General features: G+C 43.4%; 1 protein-coding gene across 1 annotated transcript in view; it reads left to right on the forward strand.

Annotated features, from left to right (window-relative positions):
• LOC138977861 (solute carrier family 22 member 15-like) overlaps positions 1-20329 on the forward strand; it is a 42647-nt gene that overhangs the window by 13595 nt on the left and 8723 nt on the right. The window contains exons 7-11 of the mRNA XM_070350467.1: positions 7242-7366; positions 8013-8130; positions 12363-12587; positions 13112-13246; positions 15621-15703. Coding sequence (XP_070206568.1) covers positions 7242-7366; positions 8013-8130; positions 12363-12587; positions 13112-13246; positions 15621-15703 — 686 coding nt within the window. The remainder of the gene's footprint in view (positions 1-7241; positions 7367-8012; positions 8131-12362; positions 12588-13111; positions 13247-15620; positions 15704-20329) is intronic.

Genomic DNA, 20329 nt, shown 5'->3' on the forward strand with positions numbered 1-20329 from the left:
AAATGATTTCTCTCACAGTCCCGCTTCCCATGTAATTCCACCCACCATATCTCATATCTGGTCAGGTGTTAACGTGGGATCTCCTTCTTCTTTGTTCATGGGCTTGGACTCCCACGTTCACTCATGTTTTTAGCACGAGTGGATTTTTACGTGTAATGACCGTTTTTACCCCGCCATTCAGGCAGCATACGCCGATTTCGGGGGAGGCAGCTGGGTATTTTCGTGTTTCTATAACCCCACCGAACTCTAACATGGATTACAGGATCTTTTCCGTGCGCACTGTACTTTGTCTTGTGCTTGCGTGTACACACGAAGGGGGTTAAGTCACCAGCTGGTCTGCACATTAGTTGACCTGGGAGATCGGAAAAATCTCCACTCTTAACCCACCAGGCGGCAGCGACCGGATTCGAACTCACGACCTTCCGATTAGGAGGCCGACGTAATTACCACCACGCCACTGCGCCCGTCTTTTTACATGGGATAAAGACTTACCTCCACTGGGTTAGGGGGAAGAATTTACCCGATGCTCCCCAGCATGTCGTAAGAGGCTACTAACGGATTCTTTTACTTCTTTTACCCTTGTTAAGTGTTTTTCTTGTATAGAATATAGTCAATGTTTGTAAAGATTTTAGTCAAGCAGTATGTAAGAAATGTTAAGTCCTTTGTACTGGAAACTTGCATTCTCCCAGTAAGGTCATGTATTGTACTACGTTGCAAGCCCCTGGAGCAAATTTTTGATTAGTGCTTTTATGAACAAGAAACAATTAACAAGTGGCTCTATCCCATCCCCCCCCCCCCCCCCCCCCTCCCCGTCGCGATATAACCTTCGTGATTGAAAACGACGTTAAACACCAAATAAGAAACCTCCACTGAGACACATACCAAAAAACATAAACAGCCTGGCTGCTTTCTGTGTAGAGTAATATCTTTTTATGTGATCCTTTTCTTAAAGATGCAGAACACCTCAGAGCACTGTAAAAGCGACGCAGATAAGGATTTTGTTGCAGATAAGGATATCAACCGTCAAAACATTTACACAGCTATCCCACGCAGAATTACACATACTTTTAGCGTTGCCAGATTGTCATTTACATGGTTTTATGAAGCCTGTGTGCGGCATGCCAAAATGGAACCAAATACTATGCTTTAACATTTTCTTATGTAATATCTTGACGGACACAATCCAAGATGGAAAGAATTCCTTCTCTCATCCGTGACTAAAAGACTTCCATGTAGACTCTTGACGTAAATAGTCACTTACATGGGACTAAATAATGTGTGCGGTATGCCAAAATGGAACCAAATACTATGCTTTAACATTTTCTTATGTAATATCTTGACGGACACAATCCAAGATGGAAAGAATTCCTTCTCTCATCAGTGACTAAAAGACTTCCATGTAGACTTTTGGCGTTAATAGTCATTTACATGGGGCTAAATAATGTGTGCGGTATGTCAAAATTGAACCAAATACTATGCTTTAACATGCTCTGATGTAATCAAACACAATATCTTGACGTAAAATATCCAAGAAAGAAAGAACTCCTTCTCTCTTCCGTGACTAAAAGACTTCCATGTAGACTTTTGGCGTTAACAGTTCACGTGCGGGGCCGGATCAATTACTTCCGTCTCGCTTACATCGGCAGTTAGGCTACCGCCTTTCGCTGTCCCGCCTGTACAAGGATACAAATTAATTAGTAAAGAAAAAAACCAACAAGTTTTCGACTCTTCGCAAGAAAATCATTGAAACTTTGGGATTGTTTTGAAATTAAAAGATGCCTGAGACATGACTTAGTGAAAGCCCAAGGTGTTCCGTGCACCCAGATGTGAGAAGTTCAGGAACGTCAACGGTTGCAAAGGCCAACGGTTGCAAAGGCCAACGGTTGCAATCTATGAAACCCATAGAAAAAGAAAGTGAACATTATTTTTTAATATATGGCACAAAATAATACATGGTTTGCCCGTTCTCTCTCCCAACGAAATAACTGAGCATCCCACAAAACCTTTCGTTTCAGGAAAACAAGACGACCAAGACGGTAGACGACCTGGTAAACTGAGAAGTTAAAGAAAGAAAGAGAGAAAGAAAGACAGTAAGATGATTCACAATTGTCCTTTATTTGTTCGTTCTCTCCCAACCAACCAATGAGGGGCGGATCCAGGGGGGGTTTCCGGGTTTCCGGACCCCCCCCCCCCCTCTTCTTAGCCTAAAAAAACGAATAACAAATTTGAAAATAAAGAAAAACTGATGCTCAGATTGCACCAGACCGCTCCATTTTCCTTGATTTTCATCAACATTTTCCCTAAAAGAAGCTTGGAACCCCCCCCTCTCCCCCTCCCCCTTCCCCCCTTGAAAAGGATGTGATCCGCCCCTGCTAATCATCCTACACTCAAAACTGACGTGTTCCGCTTTTGATCACGTTACAAGTGTTGAACACAGTGTCAAATAGCAGAAACAAAAGGAAGCACATGGTAAACACTAGTTTTCGTTTAAAGATCTTTGTCTACATTTTTATACCGAAATCGCCATTTGACCATTAAAATGCAGAGTCTATTATCTACAAATATCAACAATACACCCCCTTTCGATCAGGAAAGACGAAGCCAGTGTGGCCGTTTGAAAATTCATTGTAGTATTCCAGCGTAGTACTCATAGTAGGATATCCTTATTTGGAAAATGCCAAGCGCAAAACTCCTCTCAAATCCCGTGCATTTCGTGCGTTTAAAAAAAAGCGTGGACAGCGCTCCAGTGTCAAACTGTTGCTGCACTTGTTTGGGCGTGGCTATAAGCACAGTGACATGAATTTGATTGGTCAGTATTTTTAGGCAAAGCACATGTTCTCAGCGAAGCGTGAGTCACGCTACCCAAAAATAATTTTTTTTTTACGTATATGTTTTTTTCTATTACTTTCTCTGACATAACTTTGTATCGAAATCTAACCATAAGATTATTGAAAAAAAGCAAAAATGTAGACGACCACCTTTAAGCACTAGTGTTTTTCCAAATTAATTTGTAAAAAAACCACCAACATCATTGAAACTTTGGGATTGTTACAAGTGTTGAACACAGTGTGAAATAGTAGAAGCAAAAGGAATCACATGGTAAACTCTAGTTTTCGTTTAAGCACTAGTGTTTAACATGTGCTACCTTTTGCTAGTCGAGTTAAGTACAATGTCAAACTTGGATTAAAACTGGTTACACAAAGGGTGTCCAAAAGTGGAACACTTTCATTTAGAGTATACGAAACTTTTCGTTTCAGAGAAGCTAGATAGCAAAGACAGTAGACGACCTGGTGAACTTTGCTCCGGAACTGCAACGTCGATATGGCAAAACAAACAAATCTGGATCAATTTGTGAGGACAGGCTGTTAGTGTCACATTGTTTACATGGGTTTGAACTGCTCATAATTTACATAGCACTCCGGCCCTGTCGTCACGCTCAAAACCGTTATTTCTTTTGAACGACGCAGCATCTTTAATTTAGAGTATACCAAACTTTTTTTTCAGATAAGTAAGATGGCCAAAGACAGTAGACGACCTGGTGAAGGAAGTCGGGGGCTGTGGTCTCTTCCAGATGCTTCTGGTCCCCTTGTCTTCTCTTCCGTCGTTATGTCCGTCTGGAGTATGATGCTCATGGTCTTTGCGCCCTCGAACCTGATTGGTGGTGTCCGTGTCACGTGACCTTCTACGTAACGCGTCACGTGGCGCTCTCTCCAACATGTCGGCTGGCGGCCATTTTCAAAGTGGTGAAGATTCCCGCGTTTTGAAAGTCAACGTGTCGAGTGTTGTTTGGGGTGGTGATATAGGTGTACACACGGGTGGGATGGATAATTCGACGTATAAAGTGTGTGGTGAAAAAGTGAACCACACTGGCAGGTGTGAAAGAATCTTCTTCGATCCCAGTATGAATACTGTGGTGTCACAGGTAAAGTAAGGTTGTACTAATTATGGTCTGTGTAGTTGAAGGTTTTGTGTGTGTGTGTGTGTGTGTGTGTCCGCGTGCATACGCGTGTGCGCGTGCGTTAGTGCGTGCGTGCGTGTGTGTCAAGAGGGATGGGTATTCGTGAGCGCATCTGTCAGTTTATCAACATGTTCGTGTTCGGTTGAGGGCCCCAAAGGGTTTAAAATCGTGATCGTGATTGGCGTTTTTTGACCTTTCTGTGACCGTGATTGCCGAAATTTCCATTTCTGTGATCGTGATGGGACTTTGCCCGTGATCCGTGATGACAAAAAAATCAATTCTCGTGATCGTGATCGTCATTTGTTTTCGTGATCGTGATGGGCATTATTGCAAAGCATTTTATTTTCAACGTACATTTTTCACAGCTGTATCACTCTATGATCCTCTAATCGTCAAGGAGCCAATCCCGATTAAAGGGAAGCAACAACACATTCAGAAATATGATTTTGACAGCGATTGCTTCCCTTTAAGAGAACCAATCACACACAAAAAGAGATCCAATCAGAAGGCAAATTGCAAAAGTCTGCCAAACTTCATCCAATGGAAGGGCTTCGTGCAAAAGTTTTGAGTGCATTCAGTCAAATTCGAATTCGAAGATCAAAAATGGCGTGCAGCGGTACTGTCATCGAACTTCTGTTATATTTTGTGGATTCAAGCCAGACCAAAGCAGGCCGCGGCGAGAATGCCTTCCTTGGTGGAAAGGTCAGGCTACGGGTCGGTCTTTCCGAAGACGAACTATCAAGGTATGTTGATCTATGTTTCTCTATGACTGCTCTGAATGTAGGCAAAGATCTTGAAATTTGTTCAAGATCTTTGAGTTTGAGTGAGATCATTGACATTGTCGACATTGCCACGTCCGGCTGTCACTCGCTCAGTGTGACCTCGACTGGCTCGAGATCGAGTCTGCGTGTAGCCAAAACCGAAAACTAGAAATGTGTTTTCATCCCAGCAACGTGACACGCTTGGCATAGATTCTAATTGTCGCTTCTTTGCATTAAGCTTGGATTTATTTTAGCGCCTGTAAACTTTTAATATCAACAATGGGTTAAATTCAGAAACAATGGCGGGGAGACGTGCCAGTTTGGGTCACTTGATCCTCATGTCAAAGACGATCAAAGTCATGTTCGTTGGGGATTTTGTCAGGCATGCTACTTTTCCGGTAATTGCCGGAAATCCGATAAAGCCGTTTTCAAAATCCGGTAAAGTCAAATTTATTCCGGTGAAGTTGAAAAATTTCCGCAAAAAACGATCCGTGTGAATATCGCGCAACGCGAGCGGGCGCCGGTCTCAATGAAGCCAGCGCACAGTAGTGTTGTTTTCACCAGTTTGGAGGTGTGTTGAATGGTGGTGGGGGGAGGCTAAAATGGGATTTTTAACAAGATCACAACACTATTAGAGCCCTGAAAATGATGCCGAGAATGCACCAGATTGCACAGATTTTAAGCGTTTTTTTGAAAAAAATCAGGGGGGGCATACCCCCGGACCCCCCTAGTTGGCTCGCTTGCTTCGCAGGCTCAGGCTTGTGGCGAACCTGTAGCATTCCTGTTTGTTTTTCAAGGCCATGAAACCAGGCGATGGTGTACCTCAAATTGTATGGGAAAGTTGAAAATAAAGAACCCATCATACATACATGTACTTTAATTTCAATCCACCCAATAGTTTTTTGAGAAAATGGGTTTACAAGATTTAGCTCTGGAAATGTGAAATTGTGCAAGTATATATTCATGTGTGTGAGTGAGGGTGTGGGAGTTGAATGTGTATGAGTGGAGAGAGAGAGAGAGAGAGAGAGAGAGAGAGAGAGAGAGAGAGAGAGAGATGAGAGAGAGAGAGAGGGTGCACCGAGAGAGAGAGAGAGAGAGACAGAGAGAGAGAGAGAGAGAGAGACAGAGAGAGAGAGAGAGAGAGAGAGAGAGAGGAGAGAGAGAGAGAGAGAGAGAGAGAGAGAGAGAAAACAATGAAAACAACATTCTTGTTACTGATTACAAATCATGATATGTATTTCTATGTGTGTATGAAAGAGAATTAAAAAAATAATAATAAAAAAGTTGCGACAGTTCTCACTTTGTGTTGAATAAACAATAGATCCAGAGGAGCGAATTACTGTGTGGTTGTGTTTACTTTGACACGTGCTTTCTGTACATGCAACTTTTACCGTGACCGTGATTTGCCAGTGGTGTTCGTGATCGTGAAAACAAAAATCAAGGTAACTGTGATCGTGAAAGCTAAAATTTCTCTCCCGTGATCGTGATGATACCCCCCCTTTGGGGCCCTCTTCGGTTGTGTTGTGTAAGAGCACGTGCGTATGTTTGTCACGTGTGAGAGCGAGCCCATGTTCGCATATATGTTTATATATATATGCATGTGCCACAAAGTGGAGATTTGCTCTGCATGATTCATTAGTTTGTGTGTGCACGTGCGTGTACAAGCCCGAGTGTGTTGGTTTTTTCATGCTTATGGATTTCGAACGTGTGCGCGGGGCACATCAGTTCTGTTCGACAGTAATTCACAGGGCCGGATCTGGGGGGGGGGGGGGGGGGGGTTCCTGGGGTTCCGGAACCCCCCCCCCCCCCCCCCCTGGCCATCCAATGTACCTCTCAGAGAAAAAAAAGTGGACTTTTTAAGCTCTTCCCCCAACTCCCTCAGTTTATTTGGTCTTCTAAAACTATTTCAAATTATGAACAACATCAAGTCGACAACGGCCTGCCCTCCCCGTTATAAGTCCATCATCATAGTAATATTCAAAGTAAAGAGTCCTGTCAGACTTATTTACTAGGCATATATGTCTTTGGGATTATTCCACTGAACCACTATGGTAAATTAATATATGAAGTATTTTGTTACTGTTGAAAATGTGTAATTTTGATTCCCAATTGCAAGGAAAGACCAAAAATGACCTCACAAATGCAAAATGTTCTCGGCTTCTGGCAGGCTTTGCCCCCCAGACCCCCCAGCGGGGCGTTGCCCCTGCACCCCACCGGGGCCTGGGCGGCCCCTGGACCCCTGCCTTCAGTTGGAACCCCCCCCCCCCCTCAAACGAACTTGTTCCGGCCATGATTGGCATCTTTAATTAGTGTCTTGAGCGAGAAATTTCTGCCTGGTGTATATCACATGTAAACAACAGGATTAGTGTGTGAGTGAAGAAAAACTCGTATTGAGTGAAGAGAAGAAGTTGTTTGTTGGTGGAAGTACTCTGGGTTAATGTTGTGTGTCCTGTTATGAACACTACAATATCTTGACCAATACAAGTATATCTTTACCCACTGGGCCGCGTTGTTTTGACCAGTACGAGTATTCTTGACCATCCCTTGGACTTCTTGCAGTTTCAGCTAGTGTGCGACCTGGCCTGGGTTCCATCGATGACCATTTCTGCACAGATGGTTGGCGTGCTGGTGGGGTCTACAGTTGCAGGTGTGTCATGTCTGTCATACTTGTTTATTAAAACGATGCTTATACGCGCGCGCGCGTGTCTGTGTGTCTGTGTGTGCGTGCGTGTCTATCATATCTGATCGTGGTGAGGTTATGCTTCTGTGTTTAGTGCTAACTCAACATGTCGTCATGCGTCTGTCATAACTGGTAGTCGTTAGTATCAGTTATTTCTAACATGCTGACTGTTATCAAATAATAACAGACATGTCGAGAAAATAGATATCAACATGAGCCGTAAGATATACACATCGCAGTTAACAATGCTGGATCGCTTTGCACGAGTGTTAGCGACAATCGTGAGTTTCGTTTGAGGTCGAGGTCACGGCAGTGTGGGGAAACTGACACTGCTGCAGCGATCGTGGCACATTTTTGCAGATTTTCGAAAGAAAAAAGCATCATGTCGATTGAACACTGCATATCATACACACCAGAGTCAGTTATTCGCTGTGATCGTGGCTTTAATTGGTCGACCATGTGTTTCCTGTTTAGTGGGTGAGGTTCTGTTTGCGGGGCACAACTCTTCCACAACGCTTGCAAATCCTGACAGAGTTATTTCCAAAAATTGTCTATTACGTGAACTGGATACGACATATATAACCTTTACTTTCATACTGTGCAATTCGTTCAGGTCAACTGGCAGATAACTTAGGGAGGAAGAAAACACTGGTCAGCATTTCTACACTGCATGCTGTCTTCAACCTTGTGTGCGCTTTCTCCGTCAACTGGCAAATGTTCGCTGTCATGAGGTGGGTTGTGTGAGCATGAAAAGGCGGGTGGGTGTGCAAGGGGGGGGGGGGGGGGGAGGTGTCTTGAGTGGAAGTGGGTAACAAACATAAACTTGGCCATACAAATTATTGCAACAAATTTTGCACCCAAATTAAAGCGTTAATTACAGTGTCATTTCATTAAAAATGTATAGGCTATGCCAGTTAAGCCCCTTTATTTAACCATCAGGATCACCTTTTGGATTAAAGATTTCATTTACAGGGATTACGTGACCGCCGCTCAAATAAGGGTGCCCTCAAAATCGATCAGACAAAAACGGAAGGGCCGAATGAAAAATCGACAAAAAAATCACAATCGCAAAACTTTGCAACTTTGACACACGAGAAGAAAGTCAAATCAATTATCTACCCTGAACAGATTGTTTTGTTTAACTACCTTGCATATTTCATGTGTTATGCTATTCCTACTGCTGCAGGTGTCGATCGCAAGAGCGGTCAAAAACAGGACTTTTTGCGTCATTTTTTGAGTCACTTGAGAAAAAGTGACTCTATGTAATCGGTCAGTGTTAGTCTGTCCGGCCGGCCGGCCGTCCGTAGACACCACCTTAACGTTGGACTTTTCTCGGAAACTATCAAAGCGATCGGGCTCATATTTTGTTTAGTCGTGACCTCCAATGACCTCTACACTTTAACGATGGTTTCGTTGACCTTTGACCTTTTTCAAGGTCACAGGTCAGCGTCAAAGGAAAAATTAGACATTTTATATCTTTGACAAAGTTCATCGGATGTGATTGAAACTTTGTAGGATTATTCTTTACATCAAAGTATTTACATCTGTAGCCTTTTACGAACGTTATCAGAAAAACAAGGGAGATAACTAGCCTTTTCTGTTCGGCAACACACAACTTAACGTTGGGCTTTTCTCGGAAACTATAAAAGTGACCGGGCTCAAATTTTATGTGAACGTGACTCATTGTGTTGTGAATAGCAATTTCTTCCTGTCCATCTGATGCCTCATATAATATTCAGAACTGCGAAAGTGACTCGATCGAGCGTTTGCTCTTCTTGTTTTAGGGGTATCATGACAAAAAACGCTGCATTTAAGCAATGATTTTTTTGATTAGGCCAAAAAAAATAATAGGTGTGGTTACGGTAACATAGCCAAAAAAATAGGGTAGGAAGGTAGGCAATCACTTTTTTTTTTAAACTTTTTTTTCTAATGTGTACAAATTAAACCTACTTGACAGGGAAATAAGTGTGCGACTCGGGCGCTTTCGCTTTCATTGCGTTTTCTGCACTCGTTTACTTGTTTTTTTTGGTATTTTTGTGACAAATGTAATAAAAAGTTATAGGGTCGGCCCCAAAAAATAGGGTAGGTCGGGTTACCGTAACCACACCTATTTTTTTTTTTAGGCCTTACCTTGAAACTTGAGGCATGTCCCTGGTAGGTTGAGTAGACGTTTGTCTCAAGAATGATTCGGTTTACCTTGCTGATAAAATAAGAAAGACAGTACCAAAGAACTAGCACAAAAGATACGACTTTTTCTCCAAAGAAAAGCAGTATACACAAAATAAAGAAAAAGCGGCCCGCACCCCCCCCCCCCCCCCCCACACACACACACACACACATCCTGACGTGACGAGTTCCGTCCCCTTCATCTATATATCACCAAGGTGCAAAAGACCACATCAGTTTGAAGTTGCATGCTGCCTCCAACACATACATATTTGCTCAACAGAATATCAGGCGTTTTACAACTTTTACAAAGTTAAAGAATAACATTACATGACCTGGAAACATTTAGCACTGAATTTGGATTGTAATCTGTATATTGAAACGAGCAGTATAAGATACAATTAAGTTCCTGTACCCCCTTAAACGTTCGTTTTCTTATTTCAGATCATTGGTTGGACTTACAATCGGGGGCCTCCTTGCGTCAAGCTTCGCCTACCCGACCGAATTTATCGGCATAAAATGGCGAGCTGTAATCGGCTCCATTCCTACTTGGGGCATCGGGGCAGCGAGCTTCAGCCTTATGGTCTGGTTGATCCAGGACTGGCAGCATGATCTCCATTTTGCCACCGCCGTTTGCACTGCCGCCTGTCTGCCGGCCTGGATGTGAGTCAGTGTTCCCGAGAGTCTGTGGGATTTTCGGCAAAACAGTGGAACCCCATTTTAAGACCCCCAATTCAAGACCCCTCCTTCTTGAGACCCTGTTTTCACAGACCGTGCCTTCTCAGTGTTCATAACTGTAAATTTACCCCCATTTTAAGACTCCCTCCTTTTTAAGACCTGGATTTCTCAGATTTGTGGTTGTCTTAAAAGGGGGGGTTCCACTGTGTACGGTTGGGATTGCACGGTCAAACCCGGGAACATGTCCCTAATGGTTTTTTGCCGTGAGGGCGTTAAACATTACTTATCAATCAATCAATCAATCAATCAATATGAAGCTTATATAGCGCGTATTCCGTGGGTACAGTTCTAAGCGCTTGTCGAAGAGTTGTCAACACAGGACTAACAAAGAAACTAACATCTACAGACGGACACGAACCCTATCACACACTAGCAAACCCTGATAAACATACAAAAAACAACTGTTTAACAACAATATACACATCAATAGCTAGGTCCAAACAAAATAATATTAAGCACAAAGAAAACACCTCTCACAGAGCACAGCACAAGAATGTCTTTTGGGGCACAACACATCACGTCGAGCATGAAAGTCGCAGCCAGCTACGGGAAGAACTGAGTCTTCAACCTACTCTTGAACGCGTCAAGAGAGGGGCTCTGGCGAAGCTCAAGCGGCAGGGAGTTCCAGACGGAGGGACCCGCGGAGGGAAATGCACGCTGACCAGCAGATGCGAGTTTCGAGCGAGGGATGTGGAGGCGGAGTGGGTCAGCAGCAGAACGAAGGGGACGGTCGGAGGGCTGGGTGTACAGGTCCAGGGAGGATTGAAGGTACTCGGGAGCAGAGTCGTGGAGACACTTGTAGACCAGAGTGGACAGTTTGTAGAAGATTCGTGTGTTGACAGGGAGCCAGTGCAAGGAGCGAAGTAGGGGGGTGATGTGGTCTCGCTTCGTCTTCCTCAACGTCAGCCTGACAGCAGCGTTCTGGACTCGTAGGCCATGAATGGATGAGGCGGAGAGGCCAGCCAGAAGGGAGTTGCAGTAGTCCAGACGACTGAGGATGAGGGAGACAACCAGCTTGACACAGGCGTCGTGGGTGAGGTAGCGACGGATGGAGGCGATGCGTCGTAGGTGGAAAAAGCAGGTCTTGATGATGAAGGAGATGTGTGTCTGCATGGAGAGAGTGGAGTCGAGAAAGACGCCAAGGCTCTTGACAGCAGGGGAGAATGGAACAGTCGCGTCATCCAGCTGGAGGTCGGTCACAGTGAGGGAAGCAATCTTCTGTCGTGTTCCAACGAGAAGGGCCTCCGTCTTCTCACTGTTCAGCTTCAACTTGTTCTCAGTCATCCAGTTCTTGATGTCAGTGAAACAACTGGAGATGGATCCCAATGCCTTTCTGATATTGTGCATTTGTCTTTACTGGGCCTTTGACTTAATAACGCATTTGTCCTGACGACGCCTTTGCCTTGGCGACGCATTTGTCCTGACGACGCCTTTGCCTTGGCGACGCATTTGTCCTGACGACGCCTTTGCCTTGGCGACGCATTTGTCCTGACGACGCCTTTGCTTTGGCGACGCATTTGTCTACATGATGTCTTTGCTTTCCAATACCTTTGTCATTTACAAAGACTTTGAATTAACAAAGCCTCCGGCTTTAGGACGCCTTTGTCTTTATGGTGCCTTTGTCGTTACGGTTCCTTTGTCATTTACAAAGCCTTTGTCATATGATTTCACGATGCCTTTGTCCTTTGTCATTTACTATGCCTTTGCTTTTTTACGACGTGTTTCCTTTTCGATAATTTGTCTTGACGATGCGTTTATCTTTACGATACGTGTGTCTTTACTATGACTTCGTTTATTCCTGTCTTCTGCGATGCCTTTACCTTTACGATACATTTGTCTTTAATGTGCCTTTGTCCTTACGATATTTGTGTTTTTACGATGCATCTCTGTTCTTAAAAGACTTGTCTTCGACGATGACTATGCCTTTGGTACCTTTGTCTTTACAATGCCTTTGCCTTTACGATGAATATTGCCTATTCAGTCTCTGCGACAGAACATTCTAGTTCAAAAGTATCACTTTGGAGTGTGATAGGCAACCCATTTTTTTCTGTTATTGTAGATTTCTTCCTGAGAGCGTGCGTTGGTTGTCAATCAGAGGTCGACTGACAGAAGCACATGATGTTTTCCGCAAGATGGCGAGACTGAATCGCCGGAAAGCGCCGAGTCTTCGCTCAATTCAACATCTGTACACCGACACTGGAAAGGCGCCCAAGAAATACAACTCCTTTCATCTGTTTTCTTCACGGGATCTGTGCAAGTCTTCCATTCTTTTGGGATTCATGTGGTACGCTTCCTTCATTGTGTGAATGATATATGATACCGACACATGCACAGTCTAGCGGTGACCTGACGCGTAATGTTCTCGTCCAGTGTGTGTGTGTGTGTGTGTGTGTGTGTGTGTGTGTGTGTGTGTGTGTGTGTGTGTGTGTGTGTGTGATGTGTGTGTGTGTACACCACCACCCTCGTTTCGATTCCCCCTCTATGTTAAAAAATTAAGTCAAAACTTGACTAAATGTAAAAACAAGAATTATTGATAAAAGAAAACGTGATGTAACGTTTTGTTTTATCAACAATTAAGCGTTCACATAACCTAGAATTCTTTTTTTATTGATTTTTATATAAATGTTGATGTTGTTGTTGGTGTTGTGTGTGTGTGTGTGTGTGTGTGTGTGTGTGTGTGTGTGTGTGTGTGTGTGTGTGTGTGTGTGTGTGTGTGTGTGTGTGTGTGTCTGTGTCTGTGTATGTTTTTTGTAGTGACCCAACTTGTTTGCTAAAATGCTCCAATGCTTCTCCCCTCTTTGGCCACAGGTTCTCCTGTTCTCTATGCTACTACGGAATATCGTTCGGAATCAAGAATTTTGCTGGGAATTTTTATCTCAACTTTTTCTTGCTGTCGATTGTGGAGGTGCCGCCATCCCTGTTAGTGTATCATTTTTGTAAATGGTATGTATACGGGGTTTGTTATTTGTTACTACTCCGTGTGTGTGTGTGTGTGTGTGTGTGTGTGTGTGTGTGTGTGTGTATGTGTGTGTGTGTGTGAAGGAAAGTGCGTGTGTGCATAGAAAAGAGCGTGCGTGTCACTGTGTGTGTGTGTGTGTGTGTGTGTGTGTGTGTGTGTGTGTGTGTGTGTGTGAAGGAAAGTGCGTGTGTGCATAGAAAAGAGCGTGCGTGTCACTGTGTGTGTGTGTGTGTGTGTGTGTGTGTGTGTGTGTGTGTGAAGGAAAGTGCGTGTGTGCATAGAAAAGAGCGTGCGTGTCACTGTGTGTGTGTGTGTGTGTGTGTGTGTGTGTGTGTGTATGTGTGTGAAGGAAAGAGCGTGCGTGTCACTGTGTGTGTGTGTGTGTGAGCGCGCGCGGGTGTGTGTGTGTGTGTGAGCGCGCGCGGGTGTGTGTGTGTGTGTGAGCGCGCGCGGGTGTGTGTGTGTGTGTGAGCGCGCGCGGGTGTGTGTGTGTGTGTGAGCGCGCGCGGGTGTGTGTGTGTGTGTGAGCGCGCGCGGGTGTGTGTGTGTGTGTGAAAGAAAGTGCGTGTGTGCATAGGAAAGTGTGTGTGTTTTGTCATAACTAGTGTGACCAGTGATTTCAGTTTTCTTTTTGATTTCATGTCGATTATGTTATTGTCTCATTGCTGGGCAATTCGGAAAGCTAGCAGCAACAAGAGTCGCGCTACCAAGGTGTGTGATCGTTTAGGTTTAATCGGCCACCTGCACTAATGGCAGAATGACCGAGGTCATGTATGTGCCACTGTGGTGACACGGTGTTTGGACATGAACACCGTCTCTGAGTCTGCTTGTAAAGCTTACCAGAGTCCATCCCGGCCTGGATTTGAACCTATGGCCCAAGCATCACAAGGGAAACAATCTCAGGCGGAGTAAAAACGGCCATACACGTTAAACCCCACTTGTGCAAAAACATGAGTAAATGTAGGCGTATCAGCCCCAGGGTTCGTACAGGTCATGGAAAACCTGGAAAGTCATGGAATTTGATTTTTTATTTTCCAGGCCCGGAAAGTCATGGAATTTCAATTCAAGCCATGGAAAGTCATGGAATTTAACAAAAATAAGAAAGAAAAATAAATTAACCTTTTCGTCGCCCAGCCATTTACCCCCCCCCCCCCCCCCCCCCCTTTGCCAGCCAGCGGCGATTTGCGTCGCCAGCACAAGGCTTGTTCGTATGACCAACTTCTCGTTCGTATTTGCATACGAGAATAACGGTATTTTTAACGGCACTTGAGCCAAAGTGAGGGTCACTTCCTTCCGTTATCTCGTCGTGTCGTCTGCGCTGCATTTGAGTCGGTTTCGTCGAAGTTTTCTGCTTTTGTTTTTGCATCGATAAAGTACTTTAGCGCTTCGACAAGCAAGATGGAGGATGATGAGTTTGAAACTTTCTTTCGAGTTGTTTTTTGACAACAAAAAGTATGCGGAATTGGAACGAATTACCGAGGAAGATCTTCGCAATGAACTGTGTATCGCGGTGAAAAAAATGACAGTTCGTCAAGTCACAGTGACGGTTACGAAACGGAATTTACGAAAATGCAGATGGATACAAACAGTGGCTGGTCCAGTTTAGTGAAAGGACAGGACCAGCAAACATTACCGATAATCTGACTGCGTAGCCTAATGCTTGACTTGCTTATCGAAGAGACACTGCGTATAAACTGACTCAAATTCAGTGCAAAGCAAGCCAGTGTCAAAAATGGCAGTGACAAGACGTAAAAAGTTTGCGTGTTCGGAAATGGCGACCTGTGGATCTAGTCATGGAAAATGTTATTGAGGCTCATGGAAAGTCATGGAAAAGTCATGGAATTTCGTTTCTAAAAACCAGTGGGGACCGTGCAGCCCGTAAACAAAGATGAATAATAAGAAGAAACAATCTACCAACTGAGCTACCACGCCCCCTAATAGTAAGATGGACAACGGTTGTGTGTTGCTTACAGGTTACCGGTTGTGTGTTAATTGCTTACATGTTACCGGTTGTGTGTTGCTGACAGGTAACCGGTTGTGTGTTGCTTACAGGTTACCATTTGTGTGTTAAATGCTTACAGGTTACCATTTGTGTGTTAAATGCTTACATGTTACCGGTTGTGTGTTGCTTACAGGTTACCAGTTGTGTGTTACTTACATGTTACCGACTGTGTTAATTGCTTACATGTTACCGGTTGTGTGTTAATTGCTTACATGTTACCGGTTGTGTGTTAATTGCTTACATGTTACCGGTTGTGTGTTAATTGCTTACAGATTCTGTGTTAATTGCTTAAAGGTTACCGGTTGTGTGTTAATTGTTTGCATACAGGTTACCGGTTGTGTATTAATTGCTTACAGGTTCGGACGACGCTGGACTGTGGCCGGCAGTTTCATGGTTTGCACTCTCAGCATCTTTTCCGTAATACCCGTCACCTTGTTACGTAAGTTTGAAAAATGTCAAACTACATTCGTAATAGACGATCTCCGGAAATAACTCGGGCTTGTATGCAGGTATGGGTTTTAAAAGAGTATATACTCTTGATTTTAGGTTGGGGGGGCGGGGGGGGGGGGGGGCAATTTTCAACATGTGCTCCTTGTCCACGTGTTTAAGACACACTCCTTGCTAGTGTCTGGCCTACAATGTCACGTGGGAAAGTTTGACTTTCTTTATTTGGTGTTCAATGTCGTTTTCAACCACGAAGGTTATATTGCGACGAGGGAAAGAGGGGAGATGGGATAGGGGAAAGGGGGGAGATGGGATAGAGCCACTTGTTAAGTGTTTCTTGTTCACAAAAGCACTAATCAAAAAATTGCTCCAGGGGCTTGCAACGTAGTACAATATATGACCTTACTGGGAGAATGCAAGTTTCCAGTACAAAGGACTAAACATTTCTTACATACTGCTTGACTAAAATCTTTACAAACATTGACTATATTCTATACAAGAACCACTTAACAAGGGTTAAAGGAGAAACAGAATCCGTTAGTCGCCTCATACGACATGCGGGGTGCAGAGAAATAAGGATGTGGAAAAGAAGACTTTTGGTAAGTGAAATAAAGGTGATGGATCCAGTCAGGTAGAAATAAGACAACAAGAAAAGAATTGGAAAACTGCAGGGAATAGTAGGGAGAGTTTTCTTGGAAGGAAATATAGGTGAAAGGATTGGTAAGGCAGAAATAAGACAAAAGAAGAGAAGAAACAGAACCGTTAGTCGCCTCTTACGACATGCTGGTTAGCATCGGGTAAATTCTTTCTAGTCCCAACCAATATGGGACTCCCCCTAACCCGCGGGGGGTGGGAAAGTTTGACTCAATAAAAGCAAGAGTATTCACTCTTTTTTAACTACCCATGCCATACAAACCCGACAGAGTTAATTTCCAACATCGTCCATTGTAAATAGTTACATTAAAGCCACCCTCCGTCTCCCGTAAACCATCTGTTTCTGGTCACTGAGCTCCCCGAGCCTCTACACACAGTACACACATACTTCCATTTGAACTCTCACCGAACGGGAACATCCTAGCTGCTTTCCGTTGAGAGTGAGACATTTTCAAAGAATTTATCTCCTGCAGTTAGAAAGGAAGTACATTAAAACAAATCGGAAGCCTCGTTTCGGCGCTAGACCTAACTTTTAAAATCTAAATAATAAATTGACATCTTGTTACACAAATATTCTTAAATCATAAAAGATCAGTTAAATTCGAAGTTTTGAAAGTTTGAAAAAAAGGAGCCCGGAAGCAGGTTATGCAAGGTCGTGTTTGCCCAAGCAGACGAATTGTCTGCATATTGCTGGTTTCTTTGAAGCCAATCGCCGCCGATAAGTTTGTGTGACTCGCAGTCGTTTGTTAAATTTTAAATTCAGAGGTAAACAATAACGTGCTATTACAGATACAGCGAGTCGCATTGAAACCACACACTCACGACTAAATTGTGAGGGAATAAAAGGAAAGTGGGTCACAAGGGTCCACGAAGGCTCAGGGGTTGAATGAACCACGATAACTGGTGTGAACCACACACCAGTTATCGTGGTTCAGGCAAGCTAAATAGCCATTCAAACGAACTGGGCCATTTAATGCTGTTAAATACTATTGCAAGTATGTTCCATAAGGTTCGAACTGCTTAATAATTTCGTGAATGATTCCATCGTTCTGTAAACCTCATGTGAGGCGCAGTGAGGCTTTAAGAAGAACCTGAAAGCAGGACAGCTCGTTAGGCAGTGGACACACACGCATGTTTTAGTGTTAGATACCCTTTGTGCGTGTAAACCATCACTTTCACCATCACTTTCACCATCGTAGATCTGGCGAGACTTTAACATGGGATAAGACCATCTCTCTCCACTTGAACACGTAGCAAAAAACAACACCCTGACAGCTTACTGTGGTAAGTTGGAATTTTTTCATGAATTAATTTCTGAAAAAACCCACTGGTGGATTTTACGAGATTAATTCATGAAAAAAAACACCGCAAAGTACTTGTAGTACCCAGGCTGTTCATTTTTGGCATGTGACCAAGTGGAGGGAATCGGATGGTTGTACTGCCATGTAAAAGCCTGCGAAGCTCTGGGATGGTGAGAGGAAATGTTTTCATAAGGAGTCAGTGTGTCTTTAACATGGTTTTCGAAAATCCTTCCACTTTCACACACAAAAATCAACATGTTGACATGCAACCGTGCATAATTTGACATTTTCATGAAATAATTTATTAGTGGACAATAGTGGCTGTTTGTGAAAATAATTCACTAAACAATTCTCGCCAAGCACGGGAAGCAGTCGGCATGTTGGTTTTGGGTACGTGTTCAAATGGAGGGATCTTCTTACCTCATGTAAAAACCTGGTCAGATCTGAGATGATGAGCCAATGGAAATACTGTGCCTTTACGGGATAGTTAACAGCGTCAAAGCAGAACTAACGTCGACAAGAACAAAATTAACCGCTCCAGATTTTCACTTTAACACCTGTGCTGCACATATTTGGTTTGAATCAGTTTTTATTTAATAGAAACATGATACAATGATAACACACACAAAAATAGGGACACAAACTTAACGAAGCGAACACTTATATTACGTGGCCAGCACAGATGGAAAATGACACAATCATGATGTCGGGCATAGTGTACTATAAAACTCTCTGAATTAAAATCAAATTCAAAGAAAACCAAGCAAAGAAAAAGACAAAACGAGCAGGGAAAAGAAAGGGGAAAGAAGGATAGGGGGAGGAGGGGGGACTGAGAGAAAGAAGAGCAGAGATACGTAGGAAGATGAAATTGGCGATCGAGCACATAGCCTACAAAAAAGGAAGAGTACAGCATGAATCACCGATAAGGAGCAGATTATACCTGCGCAGAGTCAGCGGCACAGATGACGCACTGCAGATTATCCCAGCCCGCTACACGTTGCGTGAAAAGAAAAACATTCAATCAATCAATATGAAGCTTATATCGCGCGTATTCCGTGGGTACAGTTCTAAGCGCAGGGATTTATTTATTTTAATTTTTATTTTATGCAATTTATATCGCACACATATTCAAGGCGCAGGGATTTATTTATTAGACTAGGACAGATTTCAGAAAATCTAACACCCTCGGGCATTTGTGGGTAATTAATGGCAACAGGTTGTTTCTTATAGATTTGGGTGTGCTGAATCCATTTCTGCCTGTTGCCAAAGTCAAAAATGCCTATATTCGTTACTATTCAACGGTTTCCAAGATGGCCGCCATGATATCAAGAGACTACTAATTCTCAAACAAATGCTTATATCTTTGGTGTTTTTAGAGATACAGTGTTAATTTTTGGCTAGTTGGTAGATGACCGATAGGCAATGGTTGCCTTGTCAGAGTATTTGACCTTGACCTTAAGTCAAGGTCACATGAGACTTGACAATATTGACTTGTACTGTTTTGTCATGTGTGCATTTTAAGTTGTCTTTTGGCAGTAAACTACTGCGAACTAATCACTAAAAATAAGTGATATTACCCAGTAGGTATTCAGCATTAAAATGAACATACATTGATCATCATTCTGACAAGGTCAAGGTCATTTTGACCCCATATTTCAGATGTGTTTAAACTTGGACGCCATCAAGATTTGCAGTGGCTCATCTGTTGTACACACTGGACATCTGATTCAACAATTACATTTCAGCAGGGGTTCAGATCAATGGTGCACAATCAACTAGGTCAAAGGTCAAGGTCAAGGTCAAAGTCAAAGGTCACTATTTGGACCATTTATTCTCAAAAACGGGGCCTAAAATAGAGATAGGCCATTTGTGAGTAATTATGGTGTGCTCTTCCCATTTCTGCTGTATGACAAAGTGTATATTTACTAGTTTGTCCTGTATCATTAAATATTCAAAATGGCCGCCACAAGCCTGAAAACTCACCCACACACAACAACTGACAATTCTTTAAACATAACCACTCTATTTATTTCAAATTTTGTTTCAACATACGTTTGTATCAATAACGTTGCATAATCAGTACAAATTTCAACAACATTTAAGATGTTATGGTATTTCTGTGGCAATTATAACACAATATACACAAATCTCAAATGGGCTAAAGCTGAATATCAGAATCTGCTGGTAGTGAGGCTCGGTGGTCTCCATACGTCCCTCAACTTCCTCAAAGCCATCGGGCGTCACATGGAGTGCTCTGGTCTTCTGGATCTGTGGGTCGAGAGCAATGTCCTTGGCCCGAAAACAGCTGAACAGGTGCTGGCAGGCAAGTCCTATGTCAGAGGGATGCGAACTCATAAGTTGACCTGGCAAGCCTTGTGGAGAATACTCCTACCACAGTTGCTGCAGTACGTCCACGGCAGTGATGATGAGCTCGCACAAGAGATTGAAGACGAGATGGTTCATGATGACACAGCAGCACTTGTACATCTTCTTGCCAACAAACGCTTCACAGACCTTGTGGACTCGTTTGCTGCTTCGCGGGCCAATCCAAACTTCCAGTTCTGGTGGGAGTACCTGAAGATGGTAGAAATTCTCCTCCAGTTCACACGCGCCAGTAGAGATGGCGACTGGAATCTGCATCTTCAAGCTTTCACGGCAATGCTCCC

The sequence above is a fragment of the Littorina saxatilis genome, linkage group LG10 (assembly GCF_037325665.1).
Source record: "Littorina saxatilis isolate snail1 linkage group LG10, US_GU_Lsax_2.0, whole genome shotgun sequence".
In the NCBI taxonomy this organism is placed as follows: domain Eukaryota; kingdom Metazoa; phylum Mollusca; class Gastropoda; order Littorinimorpha; family Littorinidae; genus Littorina; species Littorina saxatilis.